Raw genomic sequence first — 21,616 nt, 5'->3', positions numbered from 1 at the left:
GAAGGCCTATCCCTCCTCTACCTAATAAACTGTACTTTTACTTTGTCCATCAGATCATCCCTCACAGTTATTACCTTTTGTATCACTTGACCCCCCCTTTTGGATTGTAAGCTCTCAAGAACAGGGCCCTCTGAACCTCTTGTATTGAATTGCATTGAAACTGTACTGTCTCCCTTTATTTTGTAAAGGGCTGTGCAAACTATTGGCACTATCCTGACAGGACCACAAACATAATGAAGTGGCTCATGAGATTGCAGCTTCTGGCACCCCTGATTAAAGCTAAATTTAAAGTTTGTCTAGCGGTTGTTAAGGTCTTTTGGAACTGGGCAGTTTCTTGGCTCTCTCTTTTTTTGTCTGTTTCAGTTCAGGGGGGGGGGGGGGGGCCTTAGTCTGCCTGTAAAGTGGCACATCTGTACTGTATATAGAAGCTGCTGCAGCAATAATTGCATTTATAAAGACAAAAAAAATGACATTTTCCCTGCAAGCTTTCTTTATTTTGTAAACAATGGCTTGAGGATCTCGTCTGTATGATGCAATGTAGTGCACTGGGAACAAGATTAGAGATTTTTCTGATAAATACTGGTGTCTCTATCGCAGACTTTGGATAGAAGTAACAGGTGAAAAGTTGTTCACAGAAGACAACTTGGCAATACACTGCGGCTGGGGGATCATGACTGTTAATTTGTGTACCAGTGTTCTCCCCTTTGTAGGCTCATGTTCCTACCTTCCTTAACCTCAAAACCAACATTTGTATCAAGTAATGGCTGTGCATTGTTGAGGAGCAAGTGGCTGACGCTGTGATCAAATACATCAGCTGACTCCTCCATGCCTGATGTTGGGGCTATGGCAGGAATAGCTGTGGACAAGGAGGCAGATTTAGCCACTCTGGCAGTTGTAATGGACTGCGCACTAGTCTCGTTTGGGTGATGGAGGATGAGGAGGATAAGGATGGTTTAGTAAGTCAGTCAACCACATCCTCTGTATGCTGTGGCTGGATAGCACGGGCAACATCACTAAACAGAGGAAAGGATTCCCTGCCCGAGGACTGACCACGTCTACCTTTACCTGTGGACATATAGGCTGCTGGTCCCCTCACAGTGCCATGGAAATGTCTGCCTCTCTTTGTTGTCCTCCTAGACCATATGGGAAGGTGCTTATTAACAAAATGTAATAAAGATGTGGAAATGTGTACGTGGATGCCCTTTAATTAATGGAAAGTGGTATTTGGTGCACTTTAACTACACAGACAAACTCCTACAATATACTGCAGTAAAACTGCACTAACGCACAGAAATATACTGTGTTAAATATGCACTAAAGCACAGAAATATACTGTGTTAAATGTGCATTAACGCACAGCAATATACTGCAGTAACGCACGGAAATCTAGTGCATTAAACATGCACTAACGCACTGAGATATACTGCATTAAACTTGCAGTAACGCACTGAAATCTACTGCATTAAACATGCACTAACGCACTGAGATATACTGCATTAAACGTGCAGTAACGCACTGAAATGTACTGCGTTAAACGTGCACTAACCCACAGAAATATACTGCATTTAAATGGCACGTAACGCACTGAAATATACTGCGTTAAACGTGCAGTCATACTCAGAAATATACTTCGTTAAATGTGCACTAACCCATTGAACTATAATGCAGGTAAACCTGCCCTGACAAAACAAACTGACACTAAAGTAAAAATGAATAATCACTTACTACACTCACTGAACTATCACTATATTCACACTAAAGTAAAAATGAAAGTTTACTACACTCACGCTGACTGAACTATCACTAGATTCACACTAAAGGGATATTCTACACTGACAATAGAATCAGAATAGCACACTAACTACACTGCTCAAAAAAATTAAAGGAACACTTTTTAATCAGAGTATAGCATCAAGTCAATTAAACTCCTGGGATATTGATCTGGTCAGTTAAGTAGCAGAGGGGGTTGTTAATCCGTTTCAGCTGATTTGGTGTTAATTAAATTTAAAACAGGTGCATTAGATGGGCAACAACGGGATAACCTCCAAAACAGGAATGGTTTTACAGGTGGAGGCAAATGACATTTTTTTTCCCTACTCATCTTTTCTGACTGTATTTCACTAGTTTTGCATTTGGCCAGGGTCAGTGTAACTACTGGAAGCATGAGGCGATACCTGGACCCGATAGGGGTTGCACAGATAGTCCAACTCCTCATTAATATGTGCCATTGCCAGAAAGTTTACTGTGTCTCCCAGCACAGTCTCAAGAGCATGGCAGAGATTCCAGGAGACATCCAGTTACTCCAGGAGAGCTGGACAGGGCTGTAAAAGGTCCTTAACCCATCAGCAGGACCAGTATCTGCTCCTTTGTGCAAGGAGGAATAGCCAGAGCCCTACAAAGTGACCTCCAGCAGACCACTGGTGTGAATGTCTCTGACAAAACAATCAGAAACAGACTTCATGATAGTGGCCTAAGGGCCAAATTTCCTCTAGTGGACCCTGTGCTCACTGCCCGGCACCGTGGAGCTCAATTGGCATTTGCCATTGAACACCAGAATTGGCAGGCCCGCCACTGGTGCACTGTGCTTTTCACAGATGAGAGCAGGTTCACCCTGAGCACATGTGACAGACGTGAAAGAATCTGGAGAAGCCCTGGAGAATGTTATGCTGCCTGTAACATCATTCAGCATGACCGGTTTGGTGGTGGGTCTGTGATGAACTGGGGAGGCATATACATGGAGGGACGCACAGACCTCTACAGGCTGGAAAATAGAACCCTGGCTGCCATTTGGTATCCGGATGAAATCCTTGGACCCACTGTCAGATCCTACGCTGGTGCAGTGGGTCCTGGGTTCCTCCTGGTGAACGACAATGCTCGGCCTCGTGTGGCAAGAGTATGCAGCCAGTTCCTGGAGGATGAAGGAATTGATACCATTGAATGGCCCCCACACTCTTCTGACCTAAATCCAATAGAACACCTCTGGGACATTATGTTTCAGGCCAATCGACGCTGCCAGGTTGCACCTCAGTCTGTTCAGGAGCTCAGTGATGCCGTGGTCTAGATCTGCGAGGAAATATCCCAGGACACCATCCATCGTCTCATTAGGAGCATGCCCTGATGTTGTCAGGCATGCATACAAGCACGTGGGGGCCATACAAACTACTTTTGAAATTTCAGCAAAATGGACTAGCCTGCTACATCATTTTTTCACTTTGATTTTTGGGGTGTCTTTAAATTCAGCCTGCTGTAGGGTGATAATTTTCATTTCCATCATTTCGTTCCTAACACATTACCCAATCCATATCAGTATAGATATCCAACATTATATTTTTCCACATCAAGAGTGTTTTCAAAGTGTTCCTTTAATTTGTTTGAGCAGTGTATCTAGTAACACTGAACAGAGCCCTGTTCTATCTCTCTCCACGCAGATATCACACTACAAATGGCCGCTATTAAAAGAATACTTTTATAGTGTGGGGTGGGACTAGGAGCAATGAGCCATGATTGGATAGAGTCATCATTACTTTCTCCAATCATGGCCCTGACAGTGCTCTGTACCCTGATTGGGCAAACATTTTATTGCTTCAGCCACTCAGGGCTTCCAATGCACTGTTCCAGTGTTCATAAAATGGGCGAACAGTCAAGGTTCGACCTGAACTCATGCTCAGGCCTAATCAATCGCCCATACCTAGTGACTAGTTGTTACTGTTCATTAGATGTACTGATATTACTGTTTACTTTTGCATACATTTTTATAAGAAACGTTTTTATAGTGATCCTTTAATAGGAAGAATCAGTGAATCTCCTCAACACTGGGCATGTAGTCTATTATTATACGGGGATGAAGTTTACAGCTGCCATTTATAGTTAGCAAACTGAACACACGGCAAGTACAGTATCTGACACAGATTACACATTGCTCACCTTTAGAGATACACAAGCAGCAAAAAGAGTCCTCACTAAGGCTTCATATTCGTCTTGCACCTGTCTTCTCACCACCTGGGTAGCGGCAATGGCTTCTTCCTTCATATCTTGAAGCTTTGCTCTGAGTGCCGTTATTTCAACCATGAGATCATGGGTTATGTCAGCAGTCTACAAAAAGGTAATTAAATTGTTTTTATTGTAAAATATCATTGGATTATAAATGTTGTCCTGGACTAGTCAGACCTTTGGTAAAGAAAATTATTCTGCTTCTTGTTATATTTATTTTATTTTTTTAATATTCTAGTCATCATCAAGTGATATTTATTTCTTTTCAGCTCTTCTGAGAATCAAACTCTTACCATATGAATCATCTCACTTTTTATTTTGTGAGTAAATTCTTACTTATTTTCCCTACATTTGGTGGCCTCCATTGGGGTCATGACATTACACTGCATTCCGTTTACTGTTAGCTGCTGTTCAAAACATAGCTTTTGGGCAGAATTTCTACCAAAACACAAATAAGTAAGATACCATGAATCCTTGTTTGATACCATTTGGACCTAAGAAATCATCCATTAATCAAATTTTTAGGATATCCTATTATGGAACATTTTAGGTATTTTAATACAAAGCCATGAAATAACAGTTGAAAAAAGCAAAAATATGTCACCTCCATTAATTACATTTTTGTTACTTTTATCACTCAATTTTGTACATTAGCTGATACAAAAACTATAAAAAATACTTACAAGTGACTACACACCATGGACATGTTACATAAATACTGACATAGGGCCTTTTTTCATACGGGTGGCCTGGGAAGTGGTGAAAACAAGCAGCTGTGCCATGGAAGGAAGGAAGTGTTTCACATGCAAATTTAGTGCAACATGCTGAGCTGACAGGCGGCACTTCCTGTCAAGCTCACCCATCCAAGTTGGTCGTGCCAGGTCGTGCCAGAACCACAAGCTAAATGCTTGTTGCATAGTTGCAGTGCATTATCTCCATTATAACTGCTGTTCCCGGAAGTGAAGTGACGAAAAAGAAAAAAAAGAAAAAACAGGTATGTAGGGGGCTGCAGGATCGCCTTCTGACTGCCTGACAGCAGCTGCCTTGCAGCATTCTGAAAGGTAGTTCACAATGGATAGCTTTGCAGATCATTGGCTAGTGTGATCTTAGCCCAAGGGAGCTGATTTACTAAAGACAAATAAACACTTCACTATGCAAAGGAAGTTACGCTTTATAGGGGAAGTTTAATCAGAACTTAGATGAAGCTCTGCTGACTTCTTTCCTACAATCATGTGCAGGCAACAGGGCGGCTGATGGGGGGGGCACCAGTCCTCCTGTAGGGGGCCCCGGCACACCGAGGGGCCCCAACAGCACGGGGGAATAAGTGTGGTCGGGAGGAGGGGCAATTACAGAAAGAAGCCCTGTGCGGCAGCTGAAGGCAGCAGCTCTCTGCAGCAGGTGAAAGCCTGTTTCTCCCCCCTGCTGCCAGCTTTAAGCTGCTGCAGAGAGAGACACAGACACAGGGCATCGTTCCCCGACATCGATCCCCCTCCCTGCTCTGTCTGCTTCTGATCCCCCCCGGCCCCTCCCCGTGTGCCCCCGTTTCACTGTGCCGCCCCCACCCCCTCCCGGAGCGCTGCAGGCTTCCCTGTCCTGAAAAAAAAAATTGTAAAAAAAATAGTAATACATAATAAAACATTTTTAAAATAAAATAATTGTAAAAATGTTTAACATTTAAAAGTTATATGTTTTTTTCTTAAAAAAGAGCTAACTCACACAGGTTCTCTGTTATGCTTGTGTCCGCTAATAATGATTTTAGTGTTTTTTTAGTAAAAATATTGTCTTGATAAATTGGGGGGTGGGGGGATACTGCCAGGTAGGCTGTACAAGGCCCAGTAATTTCTAACAGCAGCCCTGGCAGGCAACAATCCTGTTTTTTTTTTTTTTTCCTTGCATGTGATTAGGTATTCTTTGCTACATGAAATTTCACCTCATTCACTAACCACTGGAGAAACTTACGTTGCAAAGTGTGACTTCCTTGCAAAATTTACAGCCTTTAGTAAATCAACCCCATGATTTAGCAAAAACAATGTACTGTATTGTAGATAGCCATTACAATATTTTCTGTTATACCTCTATAATGGTGCAATAGACATACATTAACGGCATGAAGAAATCATCTTTATATTTATAAATAATGTATGATTTTTTTTACCACATCTGAGATTTGCTGGTTTCTACATTATTGGTATTGGCTTTAATATTAAAGAGCAAAAAGTAAAAATATATTATGTTCATCATTATAGTTCAAGTATCACTTTGTATTTCGGATAAAAATCTAAACAATGGAGGAATAGAAGAAAAAAATCAGCTGAGCTTTAAGGAAATACACGTCTGCCAGCTTCCTGATAAGATCTTCGTTACTGATAATTCCCTCACTGTTCATCAAAAAACAATAGGTCTATAAATCTGTTATGAACATTTTGAGCTTACATAAATTAATAATATAATTGTGAAAAATTAATTATATCATTTACATATTTCAAATGCTAACATATTCACTTGTACTGTCTTTATAGTGGCAGATACAGGTAAAGCTCAGATCCATTAGGAGCTATTCTGATCCAATTTTCAGGGAATTGCTGATTATTGCTCACAGAATTTTTACAACTTGTTGCAACCACGATAACCATTCCTGTTTTCAGTTACTATGTTTAATATGATGGACAGCAGACTGGATTTAAAGAAATAAAAGCATGTCAAGATTGAATAACCTAATTGAAACCTAGCTCTCAAACTTAACAACAATGATTTACCAATCAACCACATGGCCAGTGCTATTAATGACATGCAAAAACCGGGTATTATTTCGCTGACAACTGCATTTCTATCTAGAGGGTCTAGAAACATCAGTAGTATTTTCTGTCCAAAGGAAGTTTATTGTCACCTGAGAGCAGTTTGGAAACACTTAACCGCAGAGGACAAAGTGCAGCTGGGAACCCTCTAGACCAGGGGTCTCCAAACTGCGGCCCTGTGGCAAGATTGGGCCCTTTACTTGTCTTTATCCTGCCATTGAGGCAATATACCTGCCACTGACAACAACAATGGGGCATAATTTCTGCCACTGACAACAACAATGGGTTATAATTCCTTCCACTGACAACAAAAATGGAGCACTATTCCTCCCAACGACACCAGATCGGCCAATGTTTACTCCCACTGGGCACAGTCTGGTCTCCCTAAAGTCTGAAGAACAGTAAACTGGCCCTTTATTTAAAACGTTTTTGAGACCCCTGCTCTAGACCAAGTTATTTTTTCCCTTAAAACAGATATTTTATTATTGAGTTTCTAATTGTGTTATTATATACTTAATGTCTGCCTTTTGTCATCACTTTTTCTACTAGTTTAAAATTGTATTAGGTATGTATCTGAAACTTTTCCCTTAGATGTTAGGCTTTTTCCCTCTATGATCTTTTGTGACCAGAGTGAAGAACACTATATAATAATTGCATGTATATGTATGATCTTTCCTACCAATACCGGAGGCTGTTCAGGACAAAAAGAAATGCTAGTAGACACTTAGGAAATAGCGAATGAATAAAAAAGAGGGATGGTGGCGCTACCTATAAAGGAAATATAAGGTGCAACAATAATGCTAGTAATAAGGTGACTAATGCATATGAATGGTATTGAACCAGTGATGTCAAGTGATAAATATCAAAACAAAGTTGCAATCAACTGTAAAAATATTCTTACTAGCAATAAATATCAAAGTGCAATATTAAGGTGCTAACTACACAGATTATAAAGTGACTGGTGCTTACAGATAATATTGAATCATGTGATGCATGTGATAAATATCAAACGAGATTGACAATAAACAATAACCAGCAAATATATTAAATGTGCAGTATATAAAGTGCTTATCAAAAAAAGTGCTATAGTACATAAAAAAACCCCACCCTACCATATAATATGGTATGGGGGTAATATAAAGTGCCAACAGCAAATAATATTCAATATGCACACAGAGGACAGTCCAATATAAATAAACAGTCTCTATGTCACATGCAGTGACCAAAGGCAAGTATAAAAGATTCCAAATCCATATAGGTGACAACACTCTGGTGATAATTTATAAGGAGTGACCCCGTGGTGGGCGGTGAGGTGTTGGGTGATCCTTCTGGTAAAAAAACGCACTTACCAGAAACACCCACCCCACATAGGGGTATATAGCGGGTGTATGAAATGTATCCAGCGATCCAACGATTCCACTTGTTCCTGGATAGGGACGTCCTATAGGAAACCTAGCTGATCCTAGTATAAGGTATCCCCTATGGTGTAAATGGATCCTAATAGGCTCCTAGTGGCGGATAAGTCCAGGGTGCCCACCGGTATCACTCCAAAGTATATGCCAGGGAATAATCATAAACAAGGGACATAGTGTAATTCCGTAAGGTATTTATTCATACACAATGTAGAGAGGTACTCACATATGAGCAGAATCAAACAAGCGTGTAACAGGAAGGAGCGCGATGCGGTCCAAGCCTCGATCTCGAATGGTGAAAAACGGAAATGACGCGACAGGTAGAAAGCACTCAAGGGTACCAAGTTAAAAAAACAAATTAAGTACTGATGTACTTAAAGCTGGCATCTGGCTAAAAATTATTTTTGGCCATTGTCCTGCAATCACAGAACATCTTGCATTCATTGAAAAAAATAAAATGTAAGACATTTTCAGAATGGTTGAGCTGCAGAGCAAGCCATCCACATTGGTCTGTGTACGCCAACTAGAATGGTTAGTTTCAGAGCTGGAAGTTTGGTACTGACTGTACTATATGGGGGGGAAATAAAATAAGAATATTACCTAACATAGCAGTGGCCACACATTACACACACTTTATTAGGGTTCATTTATTTTATAGTGCAAATTGCCAAAAATAGTTTTTGTCTGAAGTCCAGCTCCAGTAATGACGATGTTATCACCAAATAAACATGCTCATAGCAGAAATGTAAAAATTGCTCTGGTCCATAGAGAGTACACAAATTCAGGAGCTGAACTCGTTAGGCATTCCTGCTAAGATTTAATTATATTCAAATCATTATTTGCTACAAAAATACACACAAAGTGTGTTTGCTACATACAGTATTTTCCTGCTGTGTGCCAGGTAATGTCTACAGCACAATCATTACTGGCAAATATTGAATATCACAATCTAACTGGAAAATATATGCAGATTAGGCTTCCTGGCTTCAGTCATTGAATGCTTGTATTGACTCAAAAAGAGTCAGTTGGGCAATAAACATTGTTAGAAGGATGGATCAACAATGGAAGCTTTCATATTTCCGTTAACTACTTAGACAGTTTGAATCTTGTGGTACTGATCAAGATAACCATTTACTGACAGTAAGCCAGTGTCATGCTAGTTGAATGATTGCCAAAAGAGGTTAAATCTCGCAGTAACATGAGAATAAAATTTCTCATATAGTTTAGTCAATAAAGAGGAACTTTCCCCATAACAACTTAATAAAAAAAATAATGTCCTTTAGCAAGGAACATACATTCCACATTAATAATTATGCTACCACAATTAGTGTGTGCTGTAAATTGCATCCAGCATTGCGCCAGCTTCTTGCTGGAGGCTGCCATTTTGCTGAAGCTCAGAGCCCCAACAATAAATCATAAAGCAGAACTAAATCCATCGATTTAACATTTTCAAAAAAGTTACATTCCTTGAATGCAGGGATTGCTAACTGCCCCATTTGCTTGTATCCTCAACCAAACTGTCAAAACATCAAATGGCTGGTGTCATAACGGATAACATGAGCAGCACCATGGCAGTTGCAGATCAAACGGAAGCAGCATCATTGACTGTAAAGGATAAGAAGGTTTAATTCCCTTTTAAAGTGGAACTTTAGTCAGAAAATGAAGTCCTGCTAGATGACTTCAGGATGGCCCTTTTTGCAGGCATAGCTACAGTGTGTAAAAAATGTAAAATAAGTGCCTATACTGTTTAAAATCCAGTAATACACTGTCTCACCCTGCTCTGCACATGCTCTTTATTTCTAGGCACTGCCTAGTTTGTAGAGGCCGATCTGCTGACAGCCTTAAAGCAGAATTAAGCCCTACTGTCTTTTACAGTCAAGGAAGCTGCTTCTGCTTCATCTGCAACTGCCATGGTGCTGCACATGTGATCAGTTATGACACCAGCCATTTGATAGTTTGACAGTTTGGTTGAGGACACAAGCAAATGTAACAGTTAGCAATCCCGGCATTCTACGAATGTAAGGGCTCTTTCACACGGGCGATCCGATCAGATCCGCCTGTCAGTTTTTTAGGCGGATCTGATCGCATCCTCCATGCAGCTCTATGGGGCAGCAGATGTCAGTGAAAACACCTCCGCTGACACCCGCTGCCATCCGTATCCGATCCTGTCCATGAAATCTGGACGGATGGAAACCCTATTTTTCCATCCGTTCAGGGATCGGATCGGATGAGAGCGGACAGGCGGTCCGCTCTCATCCGATCCCCCATAGAGAGCAGCGGGGGCTGTGACACCTCCCTCTCCGCACTGCAAGCGGAGACGGAGCTGTCATCCGCCGGCTCAGCGGGGATCGGCGGATCGATCCCCGCTGAGCAGAACGGATCCGCCTACGGAGGCGGACCGTGTGAAAGAGCCCTAACTGTTTTCTAAACCATTAGGCCTCATGCACACTGGACGTTAAAAAAATGACAGTAGCGTTAGCTGTAGAAAGCTGTAGCTGTAGAACGAGTTTTGCAGTGTTTTTGCAGTACCATTTTTCAGTATTTTTTAGCTTTTTTTTTAGCAAAACATTATTCCCACAAAAGCTTATGGCTCAAAAACACTGATAAACGCTAAACAGTCATGTTTTTTTTTGCTTTGTTCAGTGTTTTCCAGATTTTATCAGTTTTGTTACAGCTGAAAAACTCCTCTTAAAACCCACTAGTTCTAGCGTTTTTTTCCAGCCAGAAAATGCCCCCGCCAAAATTGCTAATAACAGCCTATGTGTGCATAGACACATAGGATAACATGCTGTGGAGTTTACTGGCTGCAGAAAAATGGCTGAAGCCAAAAACAGCAGCTGTAAAACATCCAGTGTGCATGAGGCCTTAAATCGAAGGGTTTAGCTCCGCTTTATGATTTACTGCTGTTCAGGGTCTCTGGGCTTCAGAAAAATGGCAGCCTCCAGCAAGAAGAAACAGGAGCAATGCTGGAGGCACTTTACAGCACACACTAATTTTGGTAGCAAAATTATTAATATGGAATGTATGTTCCTTGCTAAAGAGCATTTTATTTTTATTAAGTTATGGGTAAAGTTCAACTTTAAGGCTGTCAGCAGATCGACCTCTACAAACTCGGCAGTGCCTAAAAGTACCTAAACATGAAGAGCAACTGAGCATGTGCAGAGCAGAGTGAACAGTTTATTATTGATTTTTAAACAGTATAGACACTTATTTTTAATGTTTTACATAGCTATACCTGCAAAAGGGGCCAGCCTGAAGGGATCTAGCAGGACTTAGTTTTCTGACTAAAGTTCCAAGTAAAATATACTAAAGTATATTTAGTGAAACAAACCTATATTTGAATCCACTGCAACTTTTATGAATCTAGATCTGGCTACATTTACAGTACATATGTGTTCCAGAGTGTTCACTTCTGCTTCAGCCTGATTTACTAATGCCATATGCTTTGCTGCAATGCACCTACAAAACTAATAAAAAACCAAAGGTTACTTGTTTTTACAACGTGCATGCAATCAACCAGAATTCAGCTTAAAGGTTTTTGGTGTACTGAATTATTTCTTTGAGACTTAAGCAGGCCTATTTGGTTTAAATATTTTAATGTAAATGTAATTTGCAATCTGAAATTAATGTAATGGTAATCAAACAGGACTGCCAAGCGGTTTAAAAGAAGCACCAAATCAAAAATGTCACATTGAAGCTTACCAATTCTTAGATGTGATGGTTGCATTTGTATTTTTTTCCTTTACTTTCACCTGGTGAGTTGTTGTTAATTGTAGATGCACTAGCAGGTTAAGATGGACTTGATTAACGAACTCCAGAAAACAGGCAAGAAAACTAAAGCAGCCACCACAACTAAGAAATGGTGAGCTGCGATATATTACATTTTTGTAATTGGGTTTAAAGTATAACTAAAAGCAAACCTTTTTTTTGTATTGAACTGAGTAGTGAGGGATTGAAACAGCAGTCAGGTTTTTATTGCTGTCTGTGTCCACGTTATGGAGATTTGCCCTCTCTATTGTAATGTTTACTGTTATCATTGAAAGTGAAAATAAAAGAAAATGATGCATTTTGAGTTGTCCCCAGAACAGTAATAGAGAGAAAATCTTCCAATAATGACACTAGTTCTAGTGACCCTGGTGACAACGAAGGATTCTCCTGCTTTCGAGGAATTTCCGCTAACTTCCTGTCTTGGTTATTGGACAAGAATTAAAGGGGAAATTTCCTCAATGGGATACAGATGGCAAAAAAATCCTGACATAAGTTATAGACCGCCCTTACTCCAAAATCCAAATCAGAAATGTTTAAAAAAAATGCACTTAGTTCTACTTTAATCCTGCCTTAATGTAGAACTTAAGTCAAAATTTTTTTTCATGTTGGATAGACTAAGGGAGAGTTCAAACCCCTGTCAGGTTTTTTTTTTTCACCATCTATGTCCCATTGGGGAGATTTCTCTTCACTTCCTGCCCCATAACCAAACAGAAAGTGAGAGGAAATCCCTGCAAATTAAGGGAATCCCTTTGGGCCTCCCAGAACTAGTGTCCCCATTGGAAGATTTTCCCTCTATCACTGTTCTGGAGCAACCCAAAATTTGGGATTTTCTTTTACTTTCACTTTTAATGATAATGGTAAAAAGGACAAATAGAGAGAGTGAATTTCCATAACAGGCAGAGGTAGCAAACAAAAACTGACAGGTGTTCTAATCCCTCTCCACTCTATCCTAAACTTTTGCCTTTAGTTACAGTATACATTTATAGTAATAAAAAAGGGGGAGGAGCCTAACAATGGCCCCTGTACAGAACACGTGCTAGGTAGGCCAAGGACGCCCGAGATGGCAGAAAGCAGTATTAGACAGAGAGCTGAGGAAAGTAGTGGAGCTGCCTCAGAAGAACCCTCGCTTGGCGGAGCTGGAGGGAGAGCGGAGAAGGAGGATGAGCGGAAGCAGCAGTTTGAGCGGGTGCCGAGTCAAATCAGGGCGGGCCATTCCAGCTGCAGCCATGCCAGCGAGGCTGGGAAACCCAAGAGGAAGTGACAGGAGGTGAACACGCTTGGAGGCTCTTGGCTATACTCAGCTATACTCGGCTATACTCAGCTGTTCTCAGTGAGGACTGACAGCCAAATGAAAGCGGACAAGGGTGGAAGGGGATAAACAACATAGTACCACATAGACTGCAAGACAATAAGTGGACACCCTAAACCCTAAAAAGAGAAATATGTGCAGAAAAGAAAGAAAGGAGGTCACTATCTGAAGAGCTGCCTGTTGGAGGCAACATGTAGTTTTACGTGTTCTGATATCAGATGCTTCTGGATGATTGAACCTGACCACACCTGGTCTGGATTGCAAAGTGCCAATGGTATTTTGAATTTCTTGATACATCCTGTTGTAGTATTGCTCATGATTGCTGTAGTTTCAACATTGGTTCAGGTTGGTATGTGTTGTTGGACCCGACATTTATATAGGAAGGTCGCACATTTATCTATGCAGGTTGAGGGACGAATTGACGGTAAGGCCTCTTCGTACAAGTTTGAGGCTTTGCTGTCAATTAAGAGTCCCGAAATACCTCTGGCATGCCTGAATTGCGGTAGAAAAGGCCATAGTGAGCAAGCCTGCCTAATCCCGACCCGTATACACAATGAAGGGTTATAGGAAGTTGTGAATGCGATGCTTAATTTGGTGGGTCATATGGGTATATGTGTATATATTATGGAAATGGGTTGATTTGTGTGCTTTTACAATTTGACGTACATGTATTACGTTAGTGATATGGTTGAGTAAGACCCTCCTCGAGGTTCTGTATCTGAAAGCTGGTTGATATGTGGCTCTGAGTGTATTTTGGTGAATGGTGAGTGAATGGACACCCCTTGCCTATATTGCACACCCCTTGCCTATATTGCACTCCATCCTGAAAATACCAAAAGGAGAAGACACAAACTGGTGCCCTGGGAGTATCCCCTGCCCGGTCACTGAAGAATGGTGGTGGTGTGTCACCCAGAGGCAAAGCGGCACATGTTGTGTAAGTTTGTTGGTACCTCCAACCAATATGAATGGGACTTTTAAGGCAAGTGTGAACAAATTGAACAAATATATAGAACATAAATAAAATAAAATGTAATAATTAAAGGCATGTACAAGGTAGGTACATAAAGTGATGGGGTTACAGACCCTTGTGAAGGGGTGTGATAGATAGAAGGTTGTGACACGTGGTTATGGTGACTTAAGGATGTATCTCTCTGTTATTCCAGGCTTCATGCTTGGACTTTCAGAGAGTGTCTCCTATGTTCCCAACGTGTTTCGGCTCATATAGGGCCTTTCTCAAGGGTGTCAGTCACCAGTTATATATTTGTTTTAATCCTTGTATGTTGGGGTGACTCCCTTCTAGCACAGCGAGAACCTATGCGGTTTCCAGGTAGCTGTATGGGTCAGGTGGTGTTCCTTGATCCATTCCTCTTAAAAGAGTTTTTATGCCAATTTAATTGGTTGGTAAGTATCCCCTGCCCGGTTCTTAGCTTTCAGGGTTGGAACCGTTACATAGGAGGTGACCTGGAGGTTCTCTTAAAATTGTTTCCACAGGCTTGCACAGTTGTCTTCAGGGATCGCCGCTCTCCGTCCTCTCCGCTCCCTGTCCGAGATGGGAAGCGGCACATGTTGGGAAGCACAACATATCATAAGGACGGACATTTATGGACTGTTCTATGGAGGCTGCCTCTGAAGAAGGGTGATGTGTGTCACCCAGGGGCAAAGCGGCACATGTTGGGAAGCACAACATATTGTAAGGCCGGACACCGATGTACTGTTCTATGAAGGCTGCCCCTGAAGAATGGTGGTGTGTGCTCTTCTGGCACAAAGCAGGATTATGTTGGAGGCAACATGTAGTTTTACGTGTTCTGATATCAGATGCTTCTGGATGATTGAACCTGACCACACCTGGTCTGGAATGCAAAGTGCCCAACAGGACATTCCTGACAAGGAGTCATAAATGGGAATTATTCTCACGGGATGTTCTCGCATAAACCTCCTATTGTGAGGTATGTGTGTAGGAGCCTCATATAAGATCTCCTGGGGAGGTTATTCCAACATCAAAAGGCCAGCGGTGAATAAAGATGACCCAGGCCAAAAGCAGTGATTCGTGGACAGATGGCGCCCCTAGTGGAAGAATATAACATGCTTCCTGGAAAGATGAGATACTTCCTGTTCAGTAGGAAGGGGGCATGTTATGAACTGTCATTGAACAAGAAGACAGTGGGTGTTTATGTGGGGGTGTCTGAGTGGGCTTTAAATGCGGATTGCTTGCTAGAATCTTCCTCTTTCTCCTTCCTGTGTGCTTGAGACCAGCTGAAAGATATCGAATCCTGAGGACGAATATGTAACGTATTATCTGTAATTGTTTTGTCTTATATGCTCTGTAATATTCCTTTAGTGTTTTATGTTAGCATTTCTACTTTCTTTATAATAAATTAGATCCTTGTTTATTTAAGCAGTGTGTTTATTTTTATAGCTACCATTGTTAGTATACCTTCCATTAACCTTATCAGAGCTTTGATAGACTATTATAGGAATAGACAATAGAATACATTTTTATAATAAATAGGGGAGGGACAAAACCACCCCATATTTATTTCACTGCCCCTATGCAGGAATGGTGAGTCACCTCCTCATTCTGCTTGAACATTGTTGCTTGTCATTTCATATAAGTTACACACAATACAGACTGCAGATATAAAGTGGATAATATCCAGAAAGGGGGCAGACATATAGTAGTGACAGAAGAATTTGTGGTTATACAATTGAAGGACATAAAAGGAGATACTCAGAATAAGGGGCAAAACTGGAAGAGGTGGCAGAACAGCAAAATCACCTACAGTTAGCGACAGCCCTGGGACTATTAAAAATTAAATTTTCCATTAAGGGAACATGGACAAATCGGCTTCTGAAAGTCAATTGGGAGCTCAGGGTAAACATACAACAGGGAGTAACAAAAATATCCAAGGAAAGATACCGGCAGAGATGAAAACACCTAACCAATCAAAAATAGATTTGGATGATGAAAATGATCCTGAAGCCCAAATGCTTAAAACATTTTAAATGGCAACCATGTTTTCTAAAACTAGAACTCTCCTTGAAGACAGATCTGGCAAAGTAACATAACAACTTGGATCGGATGCTAACAAGAGTGAAGGATACAGAAAAAAGGCTGAATACTCATTCTCATGTAATGAGGGAATTAAAAGAGGAGATGGACTTATTACAAACAAAGCAAAGGAATTTGGAGTATAAACTTGAAGACCAGGAAAATCGAGATAGAGGAAAAAATCTGAGAATAGGAGGCCTACCAGAAACATCACAAGGAGAAGATCTAGTAGAAATAATGAAAAACATTTTTACCCCACTTCTAAGTAGACCAATAACAGAAGTCTTAAAAATAGAAAGAGTCCACAGGGTCAGAAGAGCACAAAATTTTGCAAAGGATGTTACAAGAGACATAAGAGTAAGGTTTAATTATTATGAACAAAAGGCACAAATATGGGGAAGAATGAGAGGCAAACCGCCACTAAAGTACGAAGAGTCAATCCTTCAGATTTTTGAAGACCTATCACTTTGGAAAGAAGAAGGATCTTAAAACCACTGCTGGACCAAATGCGAGAACATAATATTCAGTACAATTGGGGATTTCCAGCGTGCCTAGTAGGTCGGAAAAACGGACGTTCACTTACACTGAGATTCCCAAAGGAGTTACAAGATTTCTGTAAAAAATTGAAATTACCGATGATAGATATTCCTGGTTGGTCAAATAGAAGAAGTGAAGGCCCACCACTGGTAATAAGAAGGAGGGATCCCTGGATACCTGGTGGGCACCTGCAGGGTTTGGAGCCATCTCATCCTGAAGAAGGGAGGGAGGACATTGGTAGGTACAGTTTATTGAGCTACACCCAAGCTCAAGAGTAGACAGGTAGAGAAGACCTAGTTGGAGGAGGTACCTGTCCACTTGATAACCAATGGGAGGTCAAAAGTCCCACTTCTACTGAATAGTAGAAAGGGGGACGGGAGGAGGAAGGGTTTGGGAGTGGGGAAGGGGGGATGGGATGGGGGAAGGGTGGAGGGAATGGGGGGAGGGGGGTGTAGTTTATTTTACCATAAGAAGAAGAGTCTCCCTACTAATGATATTTTCTCTCATTCTCCATACTAACGCACTCCACTCCAATTTGAGGAATTATGTGGGACTCAATTAGAAGAGAAAATAGATGAAGAGAGAAGTGGAGGTTGCAATGGGGAAGGAGAAAGACGATATGATGTAAATAAATATTTTAACGTATAATGTTAGAGGATTAAATACCCCAACAAAGTGACATAAGGTTCTTAAAGAAATTAAACAACATTCTGCAAGTGTAATTTTTTTTTACAGGAGACAAATATAACCCATGATGTAAATGTTAGATTGTATTCAAAAGACTATCCAATATGGTATTATGGAGATTCCACAACTAAAAGAGCAAAAGGCGTAGCAATAGGCTTTGCAAAAGAGATAAAATTCTCCCTGGATGAGAGATTAGTGGATCCTGAAGGGAGATATATGTTCCTGAAGGGAAAGATACAGGGAGGGAATTTACCTTGGCAAACATATATTGCCCAAATAAAAACCTGACTCGATCCTGATCCTGAAGGGAGATATATGTTCCTGAAGGGAAAGATACAGGGAGGGAATTTACCTTGGCAAACATATATTGCCCAAATAAAAACCTGACTCGATACCTGAAGAACGTGGTGGTAAAGTTAATGGAATTTAAAAAAGGAATGGCGATACTGGCTGGAGATCTACATTTTTGTATGGATCCACATGTAGATAGCGCGTCACATGCACTGGGAAAGGAAATCCAGCAACTGAATATGGTGAAGAATTGTATCAAGCCCAGCTGGTGAATGTATGGCGTGTACAACATCCAGGTGTAAAGGATTACAAATTTTACTCCCCAGTGCGTGGCACATACTCTAGACTGGACTACAACATAGTAGACCAGGAATCCTCAAACTACGGCCCTCCAGCTGTTGCAGAACTACACACCCCATGAGGCATTGTAAAACTCTGACATTCAAAGACATGACTAGGCATGATGGGAATTGTAGTTCCTGAACAACTGGAGGGCCATAATTTAAAGACCCCTGTAGTAGACCATAGACTGTTGGATTCAGTAGTTAAAACATCTATAGAAAAATATCTCTATCGGATTATGCCCCAGTACTAATGAAGATGAAAATATTGGAAATTCAACATAGGGCAAGCAACTGGATGTTGAATGAGGAACTGATACAATAAAATGAGGTTATAGGTAAAATAAAAGAGGAATTACAACTATACTTTAAGCTCAATGAAACCCCAGGAATATCAGAAGCCACAATATGGGAAGCACATAAGGCTTATATAAGGGGTGTTTTGATTTCTATTGAAGCAAAAATAAAGTGGGAAAATAACTAAACTAAAATTAGAGGTCTAGTAACAGAAATATACGAGTTAGAACAAACACATAAAAAAAAAACATCAGATGTAGAAATATTACATGCCTTAGTTCTAAATAGAGAAGAAATAATAGAGTTAATGGAACAGGAAACAAGAATGGCATTTAATAGAGTAGCTAGAGATAGATATACATGGGAAAATAAGCCCAGGAAATATTTAGCAAGAGCCTTATAAAATAAAAAATCAATTAATTTAATTGGAAAAATGAAAAATAAGCAGGGGGAATTGGTATACTAGACATCAAAAATCGCAGAAGTCTTCCAAAAATACTATAGTTCCCTGTACTCTGTAAGACAAAAAGGGCCTCAGGAAGTAGAATAATATACAATGAAAAAAATACAGGAATATATTACTGATGCAAAATTACCTAAAGTATCAGAGGAAAAACTTAAATTATTAGAAGCAGCAATCACAAAAGAAGAAATTAAATCAGCTTTAAAAAATACAGCAACAGAAAAAAGCCCAGGGCCAGATATGTTCATGATTAGATATTATAAGATATTTAAAGAACAAATAATATCTAAATTATTCTCCTATATGAATGGACTATGAGAAGGAAAGGGGATGAGGAAAGAGTCACTACAGGCCTGTGTCACAGTGATACCAAAAGAAGGAAAGGATACAACTTTGTGTTCTATCTATAGACCTATAGCATTATTAAATGCAGATACAAAGTTATAAACAAAAGTTTTAGTAACCAGATAAAAAGAGTTGATACCCAAATGGGTACATGTAGATCAAATGGGATTTGTACCATGGAGAGAAGGCAAGGCTAATGGGATAAGAACGCTCCTCTTAATGCAAAAAAGGGGAAGTCATGGGTCCTCAGCGCTACTCTTGTCAATAGATGCTGAAAAAGTATTTGACAGGATGGACTGGGTATTCATGATGAATACAATAGAAGTGATAGGTTTGGGTCCAAGGATGATTCAGTGGATTAAAACACTATATAAACATCCAACTGCATCTGTAGAGGTTAATGGAACCCTGTTGGCACCGTTTGAGATGTATAACAGGACAAGACAGGGATGTCGGTTCTCCATCCTCTTCATGTTGTCGTGTTGTCATTGGAGCCATTTTTTGGACACCATACAGAACAGTGTAGATATAGGAGTGATAAAGATCAGGGATGCGGAACATAAAGTTGCAGCATATGCTGATGATATTTCTTTTTTATAACTAAACCAAGAATTACACTACCAAACCTAATAAAATAAATTCAAAGATATGGAGCATTATCAGACTTAAAAATAAATCCTGTAAAATCTGAAATTGTAAATATAATATAAATATGAATAAGAAAGAAGAACTAGCCTTGCAAAAAGAATCCCTATTTACCTGGGGGGGGGGGGGGGAGTTAAAATATCTTGGGATAAATGTAACCTCATCTTCAAAAAATGTATATCAAGCAAACTATATGTCACTACTGAATAAAACTAGAGAAGAAATTAAAAAAACAACAACAAAACCACTCTCATGAATGGGACAAATTAATATGGTAAAAATGTTAATAGTGCCGAAAATACTTTATAAATGCCAGATGTTACCAATACAGAATTATTTTAAAATATTAAAAAACAGTGAAAACTAAGGTACAGATGGCGAAACAAGAAACCAAGAATAAAGGAATTAACACTAAGTAAAGGTAAAGCACAAGGGGGATTAGCGGCACCAGACTTTAAAAGGTATTATAACGCCGTAGTGATATCACGATTGGTGGAGTAAAACACAGTTGGGTGATAACATTTGGGTACCACATAAGTACAGAAAGTTGAATGTAAATACACACGAGTTGACTAGAAATGCATTTAGAGTTTGGGATTTAATTTATAAACAAGCAAAATGGGAGTATAACTCTCCGTTAATTTCACTCACAGGGACAAATTATTTTTTACCGGGAAATAGGACACAATTTGGTGATTGGGCAGTAGATAAAAATGCACAGATAAATGATATAATGACAAAGGGAAAGATATTTTTATATCAGGATTTGAAACAGAAAAAGGAATTCATGATTTTCAACTAATATTTCCAGCTGAGCCACTTCATATTAACATTACCACAGCCTATTAGGTCAGAAGAGGAACTTCTTCCATTTGAACGTCTGTGTAATTTCCAGACACAGCCAAAACATTGTATATCTCAGATTTATAAAATATCTACAGAAGATATCAGAGCTGGGAATACTGCCATTCATTGAAAAGTGGGGAAAAGAATTGGGATCACATTTGGAGGAGCACCAATTAAGTAAAGTCATAAGAGCTGTCCATAATGCGGCGGTAGATATAAACTCAATAGAGATTAACTATAAATGTTTGAGTAGGTGGTATATAACGCCTGTGGAGGCAAGTAAATACCAATTAGAAAAATCCCCATTATACTGGAGAGGGTGTGATCAAAGGGGCACAATGGCACATATATGGTGGGAGTGCCCAAAGATACGGGAGTATTGGCAAAGAGTGCGACAGTATATAAAAGAGATCATTGACATAAAGATTAAAGATGACCCATGGGTATCCCTATTTCATAAAAAGAAACAGTTCAGTAAAGCAATATAGGAGTACGGTATTGTCCCATTTGATGAATGCAGCAAAGGGGGCAATACCAAAAAAAATTCAAAAGGAAGGGGTTCCCCTGATTGGGACTTTAAAGGCACATAGGAATTGGTGAACTAGTATATAATCAATATTTGCTTTATTAGGTACAAAAAGTAGAAAACAGTAAAATTTAAAAACATTGTACAAGCATTGGGCAGATAAAGAAAAAGCTTATGACGCTAGAACATAAAAACCCGACATGTTTCGAAGACAAATGCTTGCTCCTTCTTCAGGGGTAGTTCATAGCGGTACTCTAATAATACAAACATATGCATAAAAGAGTCATGGATTGTAAAATCTGCACATACAAAGAT

General features: G+C 39.9%; 1 protein-coding gene across 1 annotated transcript in view; it reads right to left on the bottom strand.

Annotated features, from left to right (window-relative positions):
* LOC309551714 (uncharacterized protein) overlaps nucleotides 1-21,616 on the bottom strand; it is a gene marked incomplete at its 5' end in the record, with an annotated part of 213,716 nt that overhangs the window by 44,396 nt on the left and 147,704 nt on the right. The window contains one exon of the mRNA XM_082252399.1: nucleotides 3,925-4,092. Coding sequence (XP_082108525.1) covers nucleotides 3,925-4,092 — 168 coding nt within the window. The remainder of the gene's footprint in view (nucleotides 1-3,924; nucleotides 4,093-21,616) is intronic.

Source organism: Pelophylax lessonae (assembly GCF_965119305.1).
Source record: "Pelophylax lessonae genome assembly, chromosome: 3".
NCBI classification, from domain to species: Eukaryota; Metazoa; Chordata; class Amphibia; order Anura; family Ranidae; genus Pelophylax; species Pelophylax lessonae.
Note: the sequence above shows the minus strand (reverse complement) of the source record. Positions and strands in the feature narration are given on the sequence as shown.